The sequence below is a fragment of the Lycorma delicatula genome, chromosome 8, assembly GCF_047948215.1.
Source record: "Lycorma delicatula isolate Av1 chromosome 8, ASM4794821v1, whole genome shotgun sequence".
Lineage (NCBI taxonomy): Eukaryota > Metazoa > Arthropoda > Insecta > Hemiptera > Fulgoridae > Lycorma > Lycorma delicatula.
In genome coordinates this window covers 11,775,060-11,794,633 of record NC_134462.1, presented here as the reverse complement: position 1 = coordinate 11,794,633, position 19,574 = coordinate 11,775,060, and the positions used below count along the sequence as shown (strand labels likewise).

At 29.3% G+C, this 19,574-nt stretch overlaps 1 protein-coding gene across 2 annotated transcripts in view; it reads left to right on the top strand.

The window, feature by feature from the left end:
* Positions 1-233: 233 nt before the first annotated feature.
* Positions 234-19,574, top strand: part of LOC142329447 (queuine tRNA-ribosyltransferase accessory subunit 2) — a 31,599-nt gene continuing 12,258 nt past the window's right edge. The window contains exons 1-6 of one of the 2 annotated variants that reach the window (XM_075374086.1): positions 234-457; positions 1,967-2,116; positions 5,661-5,779; positions 7,953-8,109; positions 12,906-13,100; positions 15,872-16,035. In XM_075374086.1, the coding sequence (XP_075230201.1) occupies positions 332-457; positions 1,967-2,116; positions 5,661-5,779; positions 7,953-8,109; positions 12,906-13,100; positions 15,872-16,035 (911 nt within the window). In that variant the 5' untranslated portion in view covers positions 234-331. Of the gene's footprint in view, positions 458-756; positions 867-1,966; positions 2,117-5,660; positions 5,780-7,952; positions 8,110-12,905; positions 13,101-15,871; positions 16,036-19,574 lie in introns of those variants that run through there. The other variant, XM_075374087.1, reaches the window with a different exon arrangement.

Sequence of the window (19,574 nt, the reverse complement as noted above, 5' to 3'; positions counted from 1 at the left end):
ATTTAAGTCTGTAGATAGCATTGTGATAATGCTAAACAAATTGTTAAAGTATTATCTAGCAAGAAATTTCCAGTTTAAGAATCCTTCGAATGAGATAAAATTGGGAAAATTATTCAAAAGTTCTCTATATAATACATTTTAACTATAATGATCGATATTAACAGAATTCGGATTTTTGTGTCTTTATCCCTAATACCGTTAGTTTGTTCCTTGTTACGACTTCATCCGTTAGAGATGCTAGTAGTAGTCTTGCATTCATTTCTCAGTACTGAAGTTATTAGAGTAGTGAGTGGTTGTGAATTTGTGTTTGGCGAGTTTTTATTTTGTAAATATGAAGTTTTCGATTCTTAGCGGTGTTCCTGCTACTGGCAGTAGAAGTAGATTAGGTAAATTATCCGACCTCCCGAGGTTACCGAATGTCGAACTGGAAACTCCAACGTTATTATTGCATACAAAGGTAATTTGTTTACGTCAGGAAATAACTGTTGTGAAACGTTTCATCGATCCGCGTCTTATTAACAAAATAGTAAATATGTACAGATATGATAACTGCTCATTATGCTGTCATTATATTTTTGTTTGTGCAGAATAGGTGTTTGTATGTGGTTTAGGTTAAGAAACTGTTTGCTTTTCGCAGTTCCTCGTATTCTGTAAAACACGTTGTAAATATTTTGCGTACTATTCTGTCATGTGATAAGCGCATTGTACGCAAAACTGTCATTCTTTCCTAGAGGTAGATCACACTATAGTTTTATCATTCAAACTTTCATGTTATTTGTGAAGTATGTATTAAATTAAAAAATAAGGTTTTGGGTAAATTCTGTTTGTTCTCCGTTACAACATTGTGTTGCGCTGCGTGGATGAGTGTAAATATTTAATTCGTGCAGTATTAGTTACTTAAAAATCGCTCATGCAGTTTTGCTTAAAATATTTTTTTTTATTTATTTGCAGTTTATTGTAAATTAAACATAATTATATTATATAATTAATTGCTAAGGGACGAGATTTTGTGTAATTGCTTGATTTCTAGTTAGACATTATGTATGACTAGCAAAATCACTGTTATTTATCAGCTCCTGTTTTAGTTGGAACATGAATTTTTTTAGTTTATTGCTACCAAAATAATTAAAAAGATTTTCTTGAAGAGTCAAACCTACACCATAATCACTAAAATGATAATTTACAATTTTGTCTTGCCCATAGTAATGTATGTAAACAAATATTTAAAAAATAAAATGGTAATAAATTTTCATTTATTTTAAACTTTACAAAAGATTAATCTAATGGCATTTGACTATTAAGTATTTGCAAATAATGCATCCATAAGATCTCTTTCTAAACTGTGATGTAGTTGCTTAAAAAAATTCCCTTTTTTGTAAGAAAAAGCTGTAAGAACCCCACCAAAATCAATTACAGTAATATTGGTGATATTACTACATTCATTGTTATTTAATTTAAATTTTGTGCAGTTTCAGTAAAATATAAAAAATGTTGCATATCAGTAAATTGCAGTGTAAAGACATGCTACCTTATTATTTTATTGTATTATGACTTGTTTTAATGCTAAATTCATATAATACATATATTTTTCCTAGCAGGAAATGAAAGTGTGAAAACTTTACTAGCACTTGGTACAACCAATCTTTTGCAGCCTTTCTTATTAAAGAAACTAAAATAATAGATTTGACGACAGTGTATTACTTTTAAAGTATTAAGAGATTTATTTATTTAGTACTACCTACCTTTCTGAGGTTCATTCTTTTATCTAAGAAAGGTAAGCACTACTAAACATAGAAACTATATTTTGACTTGTGCTGGTTAGCAGCATTTTTTGGATGTTGAATTAATTTTAGTGCTAAAATGAGATTTAGTTGTTACAGAAACTTAAATTAATTATATGTTTTCTTAAAATTTTGTCACTTTTTTACCTTATATTGTTTGTATTTGTATTTAATTTTTTTTTTAGTGTGGCAGTGTTACACATTTAACTCGTGAAGTATTAGAAAAAGTTACCAGTAAAGTTGAAGCTCTACAGATTCCACTTTCAAATTCAGCTAGGTGTTATAATGGTCTTAAAGGTTTTAATGGAAGTATTGCCGAATTTATTGGTCATAAAGTACGCATTATACGTCTGCTAATTTTTATATCTTAAATTTCTAATTTTTATGTTGAAATAATTGTTTATATAAATTTATTTGGTTTTATAAAATATATCTATTAAAATCAAATTGAGTTTTCACTGGTTAAAAACATTTGTATTGATTTGTTAAAGTTTATCTTATTAAAGTGCTCAGAATGTTTGTTATCATGTACATTAATCAGTTACATTTATTAATCTTTAAGTTGTAAAATGTTGAAAATAAATCTCTTAAGAAATCTTATTAGAAAAATTAAAATGTTTTCATTTGTGCTTTTTGTTAGATAAGATTTTTATCAACTGATAAACTGTATAGCTTATCTTGATTTATTATTTTTACTACCTTCACTTCATTACAGATTTTTACCAAATTTTTAGTTTTTTATCATGTTGCACAAGCTGCATCACTTTGGTGACTGACCTTTAATGATAAAATGATTGTGCGATGGTTAGTCACAGTACAGTAAACAACTCTCTAGTAATACAATATCTGTATATATATATATATATATATATATATATATATATATATATATATATATAACTTTTAAATTTAGAGTTGCCTAAACTATCACTGTTCTATAATCTTTTATAAAAATCTGTAATAGAATCTTTGTTGTGGATGAACACACAACTCTGCCACTCATTACTGGAATGAACAGCATCCATTTCTGGAAAACAAACATTTTCATTATTCTATTACATTAAATTTGAATTCTGAATATATTACACAGAAAGAAAATAGTGAAAAAGGATTTTGATTTATAGGATAAGATATGCTACATTCTTTGTCACTCCAGTATTGGGCAGCAGAGTTGCGTCTTCGTCTGTAACAAAGTTTCAGAATTATAGAACAGTGATAGTTTAGACAATTTAAAAATGTTTAGAAATAATTGGCTTTGATGTAGTTGTAGAATTAAATACAAACTGATAATGTAGGATCCTGCAAAAATCGATTATTGGTGTTAATTTGGTAAGTTTACTTATCTGTATATTGTGTTTTGGTGATTAAGTTTCAGTTAATGTTGAATTTAATTAGCATAGTGGTCAATATGTTGATGAATTATTTGAATTTACATAAAAAAAAAACATTTATATGTAAATGTATTATATATATAATGTGTATATGTAATAACTTGCCCACCAAAACATGGTAAAAGAAAAACCTAAAACAACCAATCCCAATAGTCTATTTTCGTGGGATCCTGCATCATCAGTTGGTACACAATTTTTTAATTTTAGATTTTTCCAAAATGTTTAGTTTTTTATCATGTTGCACGCTGCATCATTTTGCTGTCATTTCTTTGGTGATTGATTTTTAATAATAAAATGATTGTGTTTCACAATCGGTTACAGCAAACAACCTTTTTTTTTATTTATTTAATTTTTTATTTGTTTGATGTAATTTTAGAATTGTGTACCAACTGATGATGCAGGATCCCATGAAAGTCGACTGTTGGTATTAGTTGTTTATGTTTTTCTGTTACTGTGTTTTGGTGGTTGAGTTGTTATTTTTTGAATTTAATTGTCACAGTGGTCAACATGTTAATGAATTATATTTATAATTCATTAACATTTGTGGCAAATGCTTTGATGTTGGGAAAACTCATAAGTGATATCTTAAATTTGTGGACTGAAAAAGACAATCAGTTAAACAAACGTGCATTTCCTAAAATGGCCGGCCTAGCGGTTAACAATTTGACTTATGAGTGTGTTTGCAGGACTCGTGGTAGTATTATTCCAATCTCTGGAACTTTGATGTCTGAGAAAGCCCTAGAAATTGCTTAAGAATTCAGTTAGGATGAATTTAAAGCATCAGGGGGTTGGTTAAATAAATTCTGAATTAACATAACATTTCATTTAAAAATGTTTGTGATGAAATGTACGGGCTGTAGATGAGAATTTGCACTCTGAGTGGAAGGAAAAGTTAATGTTAATGTCTTATGATGTAAACATAAATTAATTTGAAATTGAATGGTATTCAAATTAAAAAACTTGAATGACTAGGGCATAATGATGGACTGATTGTTAAGTTTTGATCATAGAATGGGAAGACAAAATAGGAAAATCAAACTTTTCTTGGACAATGCAAAAGTCCCCCCCAACACATTAGTGTAGGAAATGTAAAATTGATATTTCTTTCCCCAAATACTACTGCACTACATCAACTGCTCGACGGGGGGATCATTCAGAAATTTAAAATTCGGTACAGAAAAAAGGTGTTACAGCACTTATTGTCAACAATTAATGAAGTTATGGATGCCGATGTGCTTTCTAAAAGCATTAGTGAGCTGGATCCTGTTTTATGAAATCACATCGCAATAAAGCAGGTTACTATAATGACAGAAATTGTTTTGTAAAAGCTGGTATTAAACCTCCACAAACTAACTTCAATTCTGACATTGATAATCTTACTGAACCATTTGAAAATTCTGTGGATGAGTGAATTACAAGAACTTATTGAACTGTTTTGAAACTACAAAGAGTACCTGAATATTGATGACACGCTCAGCACAGAGGAGATATCGATTGACATCCATTATCTTGCTGTCTCAGACTTGATTACTTCCAAAATGAATGACAGTGTACCTGGATTTACCATCACAAGTAAGGAAGTGACAGAAGTTAGAATATTAAAGCAATATTTGTTACAAAAATGATTACCAGAAGGTGTTATTTTAATATCAGAAGTACAGTCGCTTATTGAAAAAAATATGTACCAGGACTTTCAAACCAAACTAGGCAGCTATTTTAAACCATCTATATATAAATGAATTATATGTATCATATTTGAATTTTTATTTTTACATTATTTTTTGTATATGTGTTTTGATTGATATTTTTGTTACGTACGTTGTTTTTATTCCATTTTAGTATAGTACTGTAATCTCATTTTCTATTTTATTGGTTACAGTAGTATAGTGTTATTTATTTTATTAACGTATGAACAAAGAGGACAGTGTTTTATGTTCAGAAAAAAACAGTAGAAAACAGCTAATTCAAAGTTGTTTTAATTGGCAAATAATTTTTATTTTAATTTCCGTGAAATAAATACGCAATTGTTGTTTTATTCAACATGTTTTTTTTTTATGTACAATTACTGAACATAATACTATATTTACATTTTTCTGAATAGCAGATGTTTCTAAATAACGGACAGATTGTTGTTCCCGAGCCGTGTCCGATGTTGGAAAGTTTTACTGTAATTTGGTAAATTTTTCACTGTGCAGAGTTTGAATGTAATTTTTCTCTCAGGATATACCATACATTTTGAGAGGAAAACAGAGAATTAGAATTTTTAATAAAATCAGTCGAGAGTCTAAAAACACATGTATTTGAAATTAATACTTTCATTACGTGGAATTTTTTTGCTGGGCCATAAATTAAGCTTTACCCTTGTAAGTGTGTGTTTTGTCTGATTGTCCATTCATATAAAAAATGTAAATATATGTTCTTATTGACATATATTTGATTATATTATAAAAAAAGTTGTAAATAATAGTTAATAAATATTTTTGTTTAGGAGTATGTGTCATATTGCACTGTTCAGGATCCTGTTATCAATACACCACATGGTTATAACCATAAATCTAGTATATCAATATGGACTGTAAATGGTAGAACTGCATTGACTCCTGATAGGTTAGTATTATTTTATACTTTTTATTATAAATTTTATTCTTGAATATTGCTGGAAAGAAACTCTTCCCAATTAAAATCCTGTTATATATTTCACAAATATTGTGTTTCCAAAAGTTTTTTTTAACATGTTGCCACCATAAATTGTAAGGAAAACTTTATACAATAAGGAGGAGTTCTACTTTCTTTTATTCTTATCAGTTGCAGTTTTTGAAAATGAGTAAAACATAATACACGGTTTTCTAAAAAAATGAAATCTTAAGAATGGTTTTTTTTATTCACCCATTCAGAATAAAAGAAAAATCTTTTGCTAGATGCATCCTCTGCTAATATGTTACAATAAATGTTTTCCCAAGGCAGTTAAAACTTAATCCTAGAATTGCTAACCACCTCGATCACCATACATTAGCTATGTCATCAAGTGCTGGAGTTGCGATCAATGTATTATGTAGAATCTTAGACTATGGTTTTATATCACTACTTAGCTTAATATCTAAAAATATTAATGTATCATATACCATTAGAAGTAAAAATTTCACTTTTAAAAACCATAATTACAATTTTCTTTAAAGAAAATTATGTAAAGGTATAGCTGTTGAAATTAAGAGTTATAATGCGAAGTCACTGTGGCATTGCACTCAGTTTTCTTGCAAATTTCAGGTTAGACATCCCAGAATAAGAAACTGTCCCCCTTGTAACAGTAGCCTTATTATTTACTTTTCACTAGAGAATTATGGAATCTCTTGGCTGCAGAAACCAATGCGCTTATACCCAACAAAAAACATAAGTGTGTAGAGGAATTCTGGGAAAATGAAAACTTTTCTAGATTGCAAAGATCAGCTTATATATACACCATTCAAATGAAAAATATATATATATATATTTTAGTAATAAATGTGGCTATCATTGGGAAAAAATGTAGAAGATAGGGATGTTCCTTTTGCTGAAAAAATAACATTTGATTTTGATAACTAAGAGTAGGTTGTTAGATAAGGCCTATAATTTGTTTACAGATAACTTCTAAACAAAGTTACTGCTTGCTAAGAAGCTGTTTGAAAAATATATTTCACTGGTACACTGAACAAAAAACAGATGTACCCAAATTTCTTGCACATCAAGCTGTCTTCTCCACAGGAACTTATAGTAAAATTATAGTGGTGAAAATTACAATATATCTTTTAGACTGATAAATAGTTCAGTAAAATATTGTATTATATTAAACCTACATCATAGGATTAATTTAATAATTGCGACCTATATAAACTGGATTTAAAGAAATATACATTTCTTAAACCAACAGATTCTTTATTTGATAGCTGGTTTTGTTGTAAGTCATTTTAAATCAGTTGATCATAAAAATTATCATTTGTAACTTATGTCAAGGGTAATAAGTTTCCTTTGTCATAAACAAACTACTTACTTTAAGTAACTGATTGTAAATCCTGGGTTTTAAAAAGTATTTATTCTGTTAATTGGTAATTTTATATGGGCTTGCTAATTAATTTAATTTGGTGTGCTTGTGTGGTTTTTACTGGTAATTGTGCATATAGTTTTTACTTTTTTTTTCTTTCTACCAGTTAGTTTAGATTGATTTTTTGAATCGTCCATCTATTTTAATTGCTAAGGCTCATTTAGGTGGGACTTCTGTATTTGTACCAATAAAATGCAATTGCTTATTATTACTGTGTTATTGGGATCAGTTATTTTATGAATAATTCTGAATTATGATTTCATCACTTCTTGTTTATTGAATTCTGATTAGTTAAGCTATACATAAATGCAGTAATAATTCATTTGTGATTATCCCAATCTGTATTACAATTTTCCATTATGTACAGTATTTTTACATTTTTGGAAGTTGGTAATTTTTTTCTGTGATTTATTTTAATTATTATTAGCAATTAATTTCTAGCAGAGATATGAATTTTGAGAAGAAAAAGCAAACAATAGTTACAGTTGAATCTGTTAATGGTTTATTTTTTTACTTTTCTATTTTTAGTTATTTTAAAATTGTGTAAAAGAACTAGTGAAATTAATTAGTGGGTTTAAAATAGTTAAATAAATGTTTTAGCAATTATTAAGTGAAAATACTTAACAAAGGAAAAACTTTTCTTGTATCTTATTTTATTGATTGTACATGTTTTGTAGTTTTCATGATTAATTTTTTTTATTATAGGTTTATGGATATGGTTGAAGTATTTAAGCCTGATATATATGAAGTTATGTCTGATAGCGACACCGATGCCAGCAGCAGTGCAAAACGTGTCCGTAAATCAGTTGATAACTCATCTGATTTTTTGAAATGTTGTTTAAATAGACATAAAGATAGTAAGGTAAAATTTTGTTTTTTAAATTGTTATATATTATTTTAGAGGGATATCATTCTATATATTATAGAGTGACATACAGTAATAGATATAAACATTTATATTATTATTTATAAATTAGATGTATATAAGTTGTAAAGAAAAATAGCCAAAAATAGTTTGTCTCAAAATAATATTAGAAGAAAACAATTGATAAATAAACAATAAAAAAATATTGTTAGTGTTATATACAGACGATGTTGTCATGTTGTGTACCTCTTTCTGTTGTTTGTGATCAAAATTCAGTGAAATACATTATCTGTTATCATTTTCATAACAAAATTGAAAGTTAAATTTTATGTTGTGTTTTGATTATTGTGAAGTATGGTATCCATGTATAAACTATATCTGCTGTAAGTAATTAATTTATTTATTCATACTGATTATTACAGACTGATACCACTGGTAGTCTCGCTTTTGTTTATGAATAAGTGATGAATTTTTTAGTGTATGAAAAATACCAATCCTGACTAGGATTTAAACCCAGAACCTTATGTATGTAAGACATGTTACATCCCATCACTGAGGTTGGCAAATTACAGTATTGTCAATTTATTTTAAAAATTATTTTATAGAATATAATTCAGTTTACAGTTGATGACTTAACGAGGCATATTCATAAAGTAAGGGGGGCCATTTGGGTATTAAAAAAAATTAATTCGTGAGAAAAGGTTTTACTTAGAGTTTTAGTTTACTACACTTCTACTTCACTTTTCCACATAATCGCCATTCAGTTCTAAGCACTTTTTGTAATACCACACCAGTTTCTTTAATCCCTTTGCATAGAAGTTCACCGCCTGGGAATTGAACCAGTTGACAATGGTAGTCTTGAGTTCCTTGTCGTTTTCAAACCATTCTCCATCTAGCTACTTTTTCAAATGCAAGAAGAGGAAGTAGTCACTAGGTACAAGGTCAGGACTATATGGAGGGTGGTCAAAAAAGTTCCCAACGAAAATCTTGAATCTTCTTTGTTAAGGCAGTGGTGTGAGGACATGTGTTGTGAAGGAGGATTATGCCGAATGTCAGTTGCCCTCATCGTTGATTTTGGATTGCACATCTCAGTTTGTTGAGCATTGATCTACGTTCCATGAAATCAACCCTGTTTGTATCAAAAAATGGTAGCCTACATTTTTCGACTCTAGTACAGAGATTGCTTAAACTTTTTCACTTTTAGGGAACTTGAATGGTGCCACTGCATTGACTGTTGTTTCGATTCTGCGTTGGTGTAGAAGATCCACATCTCGTCGCCTGTAACAATGTGGGAATTCAAATCATCTCCATCTTGTTGATAACAATTCAAAAACGCTCATCCACTGCACGTTCTCTGCTTTTTGTGTTGGTCAGCATTTTCGGTACCCATCTTGCACACAATTTGTGATATTCAAGTTTTTCTGTGACAGTCGTGTTGATAAAGGTGCATCCAACGTGCAGAAATTCATCTGCCAGAACACTAATCAATCGTTAATCGCTGATCACATCGCAGTTTTTGGTTCACTTGTTCAACGTAAAATGGCTGTATTTGTGTGACCATTTTTAAAGTCTCAATACCTTTGTCTAACCGTTACTTCACTCATTACTGTAGGTCCATATACTAGGCATAACTCCCAATGAATTTCAGCAGCTGAAGATCCATTTGCACACTAAAATCGATATCAAATCACAGTGCACACTTCACAACTGGTGGGAGAAACAATTGTTGCAGACATTGTGATCTGCATTCACTGGCAGGCAGATAGCTACTGAATCAAAACAACAACTGCAGTGGCTTCGTAAATAACTGATAAGATGACTCTGCATGCATGAAACTGTGTTCAGATCCGCTAATATTTAAATATAAGCCGTTGGCCCTTCCTTTATGAATGTGCCTCGTACCAAAGGTGGTGATCACAGAGTCTGCTGATTATTTAGATATTATTATTGTTCTGCAATTTATTTAATTTCTATGTATGTATTCATAGTCTTGATGTATAAAATACATATGGAGAAAGAAATGAATGTACCCAGAAATTATTTACAAAATAAATAGAATGTGAAAGCTTAGGAAGGAACATGGTGGGAAAGACTGAAAGTTTTTTGGTGGAAATTGGAATATGACAAGGTACTTTACTCTCACCTTTGTTATTTATCATTTTTCTAGATAAGATTCATGTGGAGAAGAATTGGAAAGTAATAAGTATTACTGATTACATTGTTATGGAATAAAAGGAAGATGTAATTCATCTTACTGTATGCTAGACAAAATAGGAAATTTGAGAATGCAAATAAGTGTAGAGAAAAATAGAGGAATTATAAAAGAAGCACTAGATATTTTCAAATTTCTAGTCTCCTTAGATTGTTAAGTCTTTTGAAGAAGTCAAGTAAGAAAGTCTACAATAAGAGAAGACTCTAGGATGTGAAACGCTGTAGGAGAGAATTAACTTGTACAGACTAAGGAATGTAAGCACTAACGGATAATGGCAAGTAGAAGAGTAGTTCAAGAAATTTTATTTTAAATGTGATGATTAGGATGATGAAAATGATTAAAATGATGAGGATGACAAAGAAAGATGATTACATGATATGAGACCTAAAAAATGATGATAAGAATGTTGATAGTTATCCAGGAGGAATGGTAGAGAAACAAAGTCCATAGCCCACATCCTGACCTATTATTAATTAAGATGAAATGGAAGGAGGATGATATCAGTTTAGAATTTTCTTTTTTTTTGTATTATTAACTTCAGTAATTCTTTAATTTTTGCATCTAGTTATTTATGTTTAACATAATTGTATAATTAAGATTAAATTTATTGATAAACTTGTCTCTATCTTAACTACTATTCAATTATCCATTGTATTTGAAATATTTCACTCTCCTTTGCAGACTTAATGGAGAAATTCCCATCAGATCCTCTTGTGTGTAAATACCTCTCTCATGCTACATTTTACACAGTAGGTCTGAAAAGTGCTTGAACTAAATTTCTGATGTCGATATAAGTACTCTCGGACAACCAAGGAACTATGTAGTACGATGTCTGACAAGTTTGTGTACAAAATTTCATAATATTTTGTCACTCCAGTCTCGAGTTATATTTGGCTGTGTATGTTGTGTTCATGCGACCTTGTGTGAGTTTGCGACATGGAGCAGAGAAGCGTGAAAAATTTTGTGTTTGACTTCAAAAATATTTCATTAAAATTTATTCTATGATACAGCAAGCATATGGTGATGAAGCCGCATCTCGTACTACAACATACACATGGTGGAAGTGGTTTAAAGACAGTAGAGAATCGTTGGATGACTATGAATGTAGCAGGAGGCAATCAACAGCTGTTCATGATGAAAACATTGAGAAAGTGCATGCACTCCTGCTCAGAGAATCTTATCTTATCCTTTGGCCCATAGCAGAAGAGCTAATCATCGGTAAAGATATGGTACATACAATTCTTACTGAAAAAATGAACTGCCGAAAGTTGTGCTCTGGTTTCATTCCACACACTTCTTGAACGAAGAACAAAAACAGGTGGGTTTTTCTTGCACTCAAGACTTCATTGAAACTGACAATAGCAATCTGAATTTTTTGCAAACAATTGTAACCAGGGATGAAAGCTGGTGCTTCATGTATGATCCGCAAACAAAGCGTCACTCAACTGCTTGGTTGAGTTCTGGAGCACAAAGATTGGTAAAAGTCAGGTAACAAAAACGAAGAGTGAAAATGATGTTGACTGCATTCTTCGACTCAAACGGGCCTGATTCATCATGAATTTGCCCCCACTGGTCAACGTGTGAATTCTAAATTCTATTTGGAAGTAATGAAGTGCCTGATGCGTCGTATTTGTTGAATTCGGCAAGTACCAGGATGTGAGCAGTTGGACTCTCTTGCATGACCAATGCCTCGGGACACATTGCAACAGTTTTACACATTATTATGCTGCATATCAAATCACCATTTTATCCCACCCACCCTATTCACCCGACTTGGCTCCAGCAGACTATTTTCTGTTTCTGAAACTCAAGTTGAAGATCAAAGGCCGATTTTTTGATGACATTTCCGCCATTCAAAGGCCTTGCACTAAGCAGTTGAAGGCGATCCCACAAAGTGATTTATCCAAAGCGTATGATGAGCTCTACCGGTGTATAAGTACTAAAGAAGGGTTCTATGTAGAGGGCTGGTGTGAGTAAATTTGTTTATCTTTAAATCTGTATTTTTATTTAATTTAGTTCAGGAACTTTTCAGACTGTGTATTCAATAGTCATTATATTCAGTAGTATCTTTTTGTAACCACTGTTTAATGTGGTTGGTTATGATAACTGTTTGCTTTTAAATGTTACAGGTAATGCATTACTTAATATTATAGTTTTTTTTTTTAAACTAATGAGTCTTTGGATCAGAAAAGCTTACTATATAAATTTGTCATTTTATATTAAACTTGCTATTTTGGTGTATTCATAGTAATTAATGTAATTCATACATTACAGTAATTAATGTAATTTATACTATGAATTACATTAATTCATAGTAATTAATGTTGTAATTAATTACAACATTAACAACAAGATTTTCTATCAGATTTTTTTACTATAATTTTGTTTATGGAGTTTGGTATGTTAGTTTATTTTAGAAAATACAAAATAGACTTTCCTTGGGTGTGTTTGTGAGAACAATAATTCCAGTTGAGTCTAGACCATTAACATGTAAAACCGTTATTTTGATAAAATAGTAACTTTATTTTATTTTTCTAAATAAAATTTTGATGTAAATGTATTTAAAAATTGTGTGTTAAAGGTGCTCCAAAATAGTGCTGTCCTTGGTGTAGTCGAAGGTGGTTACAATATGAAAGTTAGAGAATTATCTGTTAATAATCTTAATCTCCATGCTGATATTTTAAGTGGTTTTGTTATTAGTGGACTACATTACAACGGTCCTGATGTCAAATCAATATCTTTAGAATCAATAGTGCCCATAATTTCTCAAACACTGGTAAGATTATGTTTTCTTTTTGGTGTTTTTTTTTTTTTTTTTTTTTTATAGAAAAAGAAAATGAAATATCTGACAGCTTAAAAATTGTACTGGATAACTGAAATTTTGCTAACTGCTAGTGCTGAAAGCAGATTTGGTATCATTATTCATATTGTTTTTAATAGTATTTATTAGTTTTTTTATAACAAAACTTGCTGAATATGCTATTTAGCATAACTTATAATATTACGTAATAATATATAATATTATGATGTATAATATTATGTAGTATTTATGTTATTTTAATTAAAATAACATTAAAGTGTTTACAATCACTTTTTACTGTATTATGTTTGTATGAACTGTGCTGTAGTGCTTGGGTTTTTTTTAGAAATTAATTTTAATTTATGCTAATTAATCATGCATAGTGTCGCATATTTGTGGCTCGACCAGGATATTAAAAGACTAACAAAGTAAAAATTTCTTATAAATAGAATTTATTACTCTAAGAACATATAAAGGAAAATTAATAATAATAATGTTGGTAGTAATAGTAACAACAATAATAATGATGAATAATTGACATATAAAAATAGTAATTCAAATAAGGATCTGTTTAAAGGTAGTTAAATTATAAAAAAACAGAATTCAGTCTAATTTACTCAAAAATTCATGACTGCTAAAACCTGATATTGTTTTAACAACAAGATAACATTAGAAAAGTCTAAAGTTTATACAATTCAGTTATCTGCAAATATTATTACTTTTACTGTTTACAGTGAAACTACCCTACACTTTATGAATGAATATAATACTATCACTTTCACTACTTGTCTACCAATAATTCACCAAACAATTTCTAGCATTCAACCACTGCCCATACTGGAATGCGTGTGGTGTATTCTTCACTCAATACAAAATTCTTACTGATAACGCAGTCACACAGTCGCGTTGAACACAGCTTCACAGAACTACTCACTGTTATTGCAATTACACAAAATGTTGCCTCACAGAACTACTCGCTTAACTAACTACTAATTGTTCCTGCTGGTCCAGGTAGTATTTATATTCCCTGGCCTGCAGAACCAGAACCCATCTCATTCCTTAACTGTTGAAGTGTAATAACTGGCATCATTGGCCACGCCCTTATGTTTTCCCATACATTTCTTATTTCAGTGTGGTAACCCTTCTCATTGAATAACAGCTATTGGAGGAGCCACTGTTTGTTGTACAAAGAACAGATTTTCAAACAGACCTGTTATCCTAAGAAAAGGATCCCTTTTAGTTCCTTTCATTATTATTTTCTCATATTTGTTAATTTGAAGGAATATGTTATCCTGGTCCATTATACTGGTCCTGTTACAATAGTTTAACTTTATTATGTTTGTTAATGTAATATTTATGTAATGTAATATTTATGTAATGTAATATATAATGTAATATACATTTAACTTTTAGTGTATATCATAATTTTTATATCTTTACTAATTATATCATTTTTGTAAATTATTTTAATGTTTATTATTAATATTGTATATAAAAAAAAGTATTGTGTAATGAAGACACCTATATGTTATTTTGATGACACTAATGAGTTTGATTAAAGTCAAACCAGAAGATAAAATTCTATCTTTTTGTGATGATTTGAGGATATTGAGTATGAGGAATGGAATATAACTAAAAATAAGAAATATAATTTCAGAATAAACAGAAAACGAGAAAGAGTAAAGTAATGTTGAAAAGAAGAAATTAAGAAGTTACATACTGTGTTTACTAAGGAAAAACTGAAAAAACAAAAGTATTTTAGAAATCGAGATTACCAATGACATCCAGAGATATTTTCTTTTATTCTTGTTATCAGCCCAAGTTTATTTTCAGTTGTTTTATTTAAGCCCAATATTACATATGAATCATTGTAATTAATTTCTGTAAACCTATTTCTAAGAAATGTATTCTTGTTAAATTTTTATAGATTAATTTTTATACACAACAAGCAGCTTATGTAAATAGTTTGTCTGTAGTCTTTTGTATTTAATTTTGTATCAGAAGTGAATGACTTAAGTAAATATATTAAAAAAAAAAACTTTTACAACACTAAGTCCATGACTTAACTGTAATTGTTACTAATACTATTTTTAGCTTTGAAATTGCTATAATTGAAAAAAAAAAAAATTAACTCTTCGTTACTTCTGTTTGTGACAACCATAAATTAATGGTTAATCTCTATTTTTTAACTGAAAGATAAGGTTTCTCTTGTTTTTGTGTGTATATTGTGATTTATTCTTATCCAGCAAACTACTCCAGTACACAAGGAAAATGAGCAGTAAAAATAATTATATTGTGGATTTAGTAAATTTACACAAATTTATTTACTTGCTCTTCATTTATTTTGGTATATTTACAATAGTTGAAAAACACAAATATATAGTATAATAGTGAAGTAATTATTAATAACTCATTAATAATTAAAAAAAATTTCTTTGAATTTATTGTGAAATTAATCGTAATGAATTTAATGTATGGATTAACCGAATGGTGAAGGACTTCAGTGTATGTGTGTGGGTGTGGGTGTGTGTGTGTGAGAGTTGTTTGACTGTTTGTCAACAACATACTCACTTTGTTTTGGCTTTGCCCAGATACCTGGGCAGATAGACCTACGTTTCTGCTTAGACTAATTTGATAAAAGTATAAATTTTATGTCATATATAAGCAACTCATTTGTTGTTAATTTGTGACATACTAAGAGATTACTTTAAATGTTTATGTATACATTTTATATTCTGTTTTTACAGGAATTATTACCTGATTATAAAATGAAAGTAATTCATGGATGTTGGCGGCCAGATGTTGTTATCGGTTTAGTTAATCTAGGTATTGATTTGTTTGATTCATCTCTTGTTGATGTAGTAACTGATAGATACAATGCTCTTACATTTCACTGGAGAGCAGTTCCAAGGTGTGTTATAGACTATCATATGTAATAATTTTTTCTTGTCTTTTCAGAGAAATTTTAGTAAAAGCATTATAATAATAATAAGGTGTGTTGTATATGTTAATCCTGTACCTTTTACCTGCTGAAATCATATACTGGGAGCTAACATTCTTTGAGTTTATAATTGCGGTTAATTTTTAAAATATTTGAAATGAGTACAGTAATTGTGCATTAAATTGTTTTGTATTGTCTGTCATTCTTTTGTTAGACATACTAATCTTCCTTTACATACTTTACCTCCTATTATTCCTGGTTATTTAAATTAATTAATTTTGTGTATCTCAAGATATTACCCACCAAAGTAGTGAGAAAATTTTTTCATGTTCTTTTCTTCTTTCTGGCTTCTCCATTGTCCTTGTTTCACTACCTTAAAGACCCAGACACAATACATATAAAATATTGTAAGGAATTTATTTGTAGCCCTAAAATTTATATTTGACACTAGAAGAATTATTTACTATGTGAATGTTCCTAATTACTAAAAAATATTTATTTTTTTGCTGACAATGAAACTTTAAGAAATTTTACATATTTAAAATTTAATTCAAGCAATTATTTGTTTCTTTAATATTTAGATGATACATGTCCAATCCTTACACCCTCCCAGAAGTGCAAGTAACTTTGTACAGTTTCTAGGTTGTACCAACTGTAACAATGTCTTGCTTACATACTACTCATTTTAGTGACTGATAGATACCAATTTTCCAATTTTATCGAAGTATTCTGCAAGATAGTAATAGCACATAATTTTTTTATGATTCACCATTTCCATTATTGGTGTCCAGGATTAGTATTCATTTGTCTTCCAGTGATACAATCCAATTTCACTTTACCTTGTGTCACATGTTTATAATTTTCATTTTTAAATTTATTATTAATTTATTGATTGATGGAAAGAGAGGGTAATTTTAGAGTTGCTACCAAAGTGATCTGTTATAATTAAACTAAATTATAATTTGTATACATATAGTTTCGCAAGGTGTTATTATTATAAAAGCTTGCGTTTAATTTTATGATCTTGCTGACAACATTTTTAACCTCTTATCACTTCTGAGTTGATTATTGATTGATAATGTCAAAACTGCTTCCTTTTTTTACCTGTAACATTTTTTTTAATAAATTTTGTGTAGAAGAGACCTTAAAATTTAAGAAGAAACAAGCTAGACAATTCACAATAATGAGCTGAATGTCAGCTTGTATTTCATTGTCTATTTTTTGCATCAGTTTGTTGTAAGAGAAGTTATCCAGAACAATCATGATAAACATCTTCATTAAACATACATTTTTTTGGGTGTATTCACATACAAAACTGGTTTGTGATGCTAGGTAGTAGCACCAACTGGCACTGGTAACCATCACTTGCAGTCAATTAACAGATCAGTAAAGTAGCCTATCAATACACACAGTGTAAATATAAACATCCAAGTGCTTAAATAAATGTTTAAATAATAAAGCAGAATTGTTACTGATTGGCAAGTGCTTGAGTAGCTGAACCAGCTTTTTTACGTAAAAGCATTATTGAACTATCTATGTAAGTGACATTATTTTAAGCATGTCTGTGCTGGAAAGTAATCTTGTATATGTATGCACCTTTAATCTTGATTCATTCATAGTATTATTACATATTTCCTTTATTTACTTATAAGTCTATTTTCATAGTGATTTTTTTTTTCACTTAAAAACTGTCTTATGTCTTGAATTTCATATTGACAGGTAGGATTTTTTACCTTCTCACATATTTTATATGTCTGAAGGATTCATAATGTATTTACTGTAACAAAGCTGACTAACCTAATCTAAGGTGAAAATTGGTGACTACATCAGTGGTGAGAGATTACCTATGTGAACTCTATATTCTTTACTTTTGGGATGGCTCCTGCATTAATTTATAGTTTTTGCATTAATTTCTGGTATATTATGTTATTGTGATTTTTCATTGCTATTTTTGTTATCTTCTTTCTCAGTTTATTTCTTGGATTTGTAAATAAAATTTCTTAGCTACGAGTTTATATTTTGCATAATATTTAATTTGTATCAAAAGAACTGTATCAGTAGTGCATCTTAATATCTTTATTATAATAAAATAATTTAGTCTTTTCTACTTAAATTTTGCAATATTGTAGCTGCAGTTGGTCAGCTTTTTCATTACTTTGTTTAAAGTAATTTTATTTTGCTTTGTACAAAGCATTAATTTCTTACTATTGAGTTAAATTAAATTAAATTAAATTTTTTATTATTATTTAGTTGTTTTTCACTATGTTGTGGTGATACAGTAACAGTGCAGGAAGTAAAAGTATGAGTTAACTGAAGATTATAAATTTCAGTGTAATTTTTTAAATCTTCTTTACTATTAATAGTTAATATGCAATAAAACCAATGCTCTGAAAGCCGATGCATATGGTTTTAGTGGGATTTTCATAATATAGAAATTAAATCTTGAGTAAAAGCTGAAATCAGTAAAAATATAATCTTTCTTTATTCATTATAAAAAACATTTATTTTAAGTTATAAAAGTTACCTAAAAACGAAACCTTTTATTTCTATTCATAAAATCTTTAACAATTGGTTGCAGTGAAATTACAACTGATGGTGATTTGTCTATTTAAATTAATTTGTTTTTTTTTTTTTGTCTTCAGTCATTTGACTGGTTTGATGCAGCTCTCCAAGATTCCCTATCTAGTGCTAGTCATTTCATTTCAGTATACCCTCTACATCCTACATCCCCAACAATTTGTTTTACATACTCCAAACGTGGCCTGCCTACACAATTTTTCCCTTCTACCTGTCCTTCCAATATTAAAGCGACTATTCCAGGATGCCTTAATATGTGGCCTATAAGTCTGTCTCTTCTTTTAACTATATTTTTCCAAATGCTTCTTTCTTCATCTATTTGCCGCAATACCTCTTCATTTGTCACTTTATCCACCCATCTGATTTTTAACATTCTCCTATAGCACCACATTTCAAAAGCTTCTAATCTTTTCTTCTCAGATACTCCGATCGTCCAAGTTTCACTTCCATATAAGCGACACTCCAAACATACACTTTCAAAAATCTTTTCCTGACATTTAAATTCATTTTTGATGTAAACAAATTATATTTCTTACTGAAGGCTCGTTTAGCTTGTGCTATTCGGCATTTTATATCGCTCCTGCTTCGTTTAAAAGCTTTTAAGATTGTTATAAATGAAATAGAAAAATAAGTTTTATTATTTACCATTTATCAGCATCAAAGGTTTCCTTATGAGGCACTATACCAAACCAGCACCTCTTTCACTTTCTGATTGCCATGTTTTGTCTGTAATATTAGTGATGATACTAATTTGAAATTATTAACATTTGCAATGACAATTCTAACTAGAACTTATAATAAAATATTTTTTAAAGCCTACTCCTAATTGTTTTCAGTAGTCTTTGTAGCCAATCTCAGAGACTCATCACTCAAATTTTATTATAAATTGTGGTTTGGTTTATCGTTAGAAAAGTTAATTTTTTAATACTACT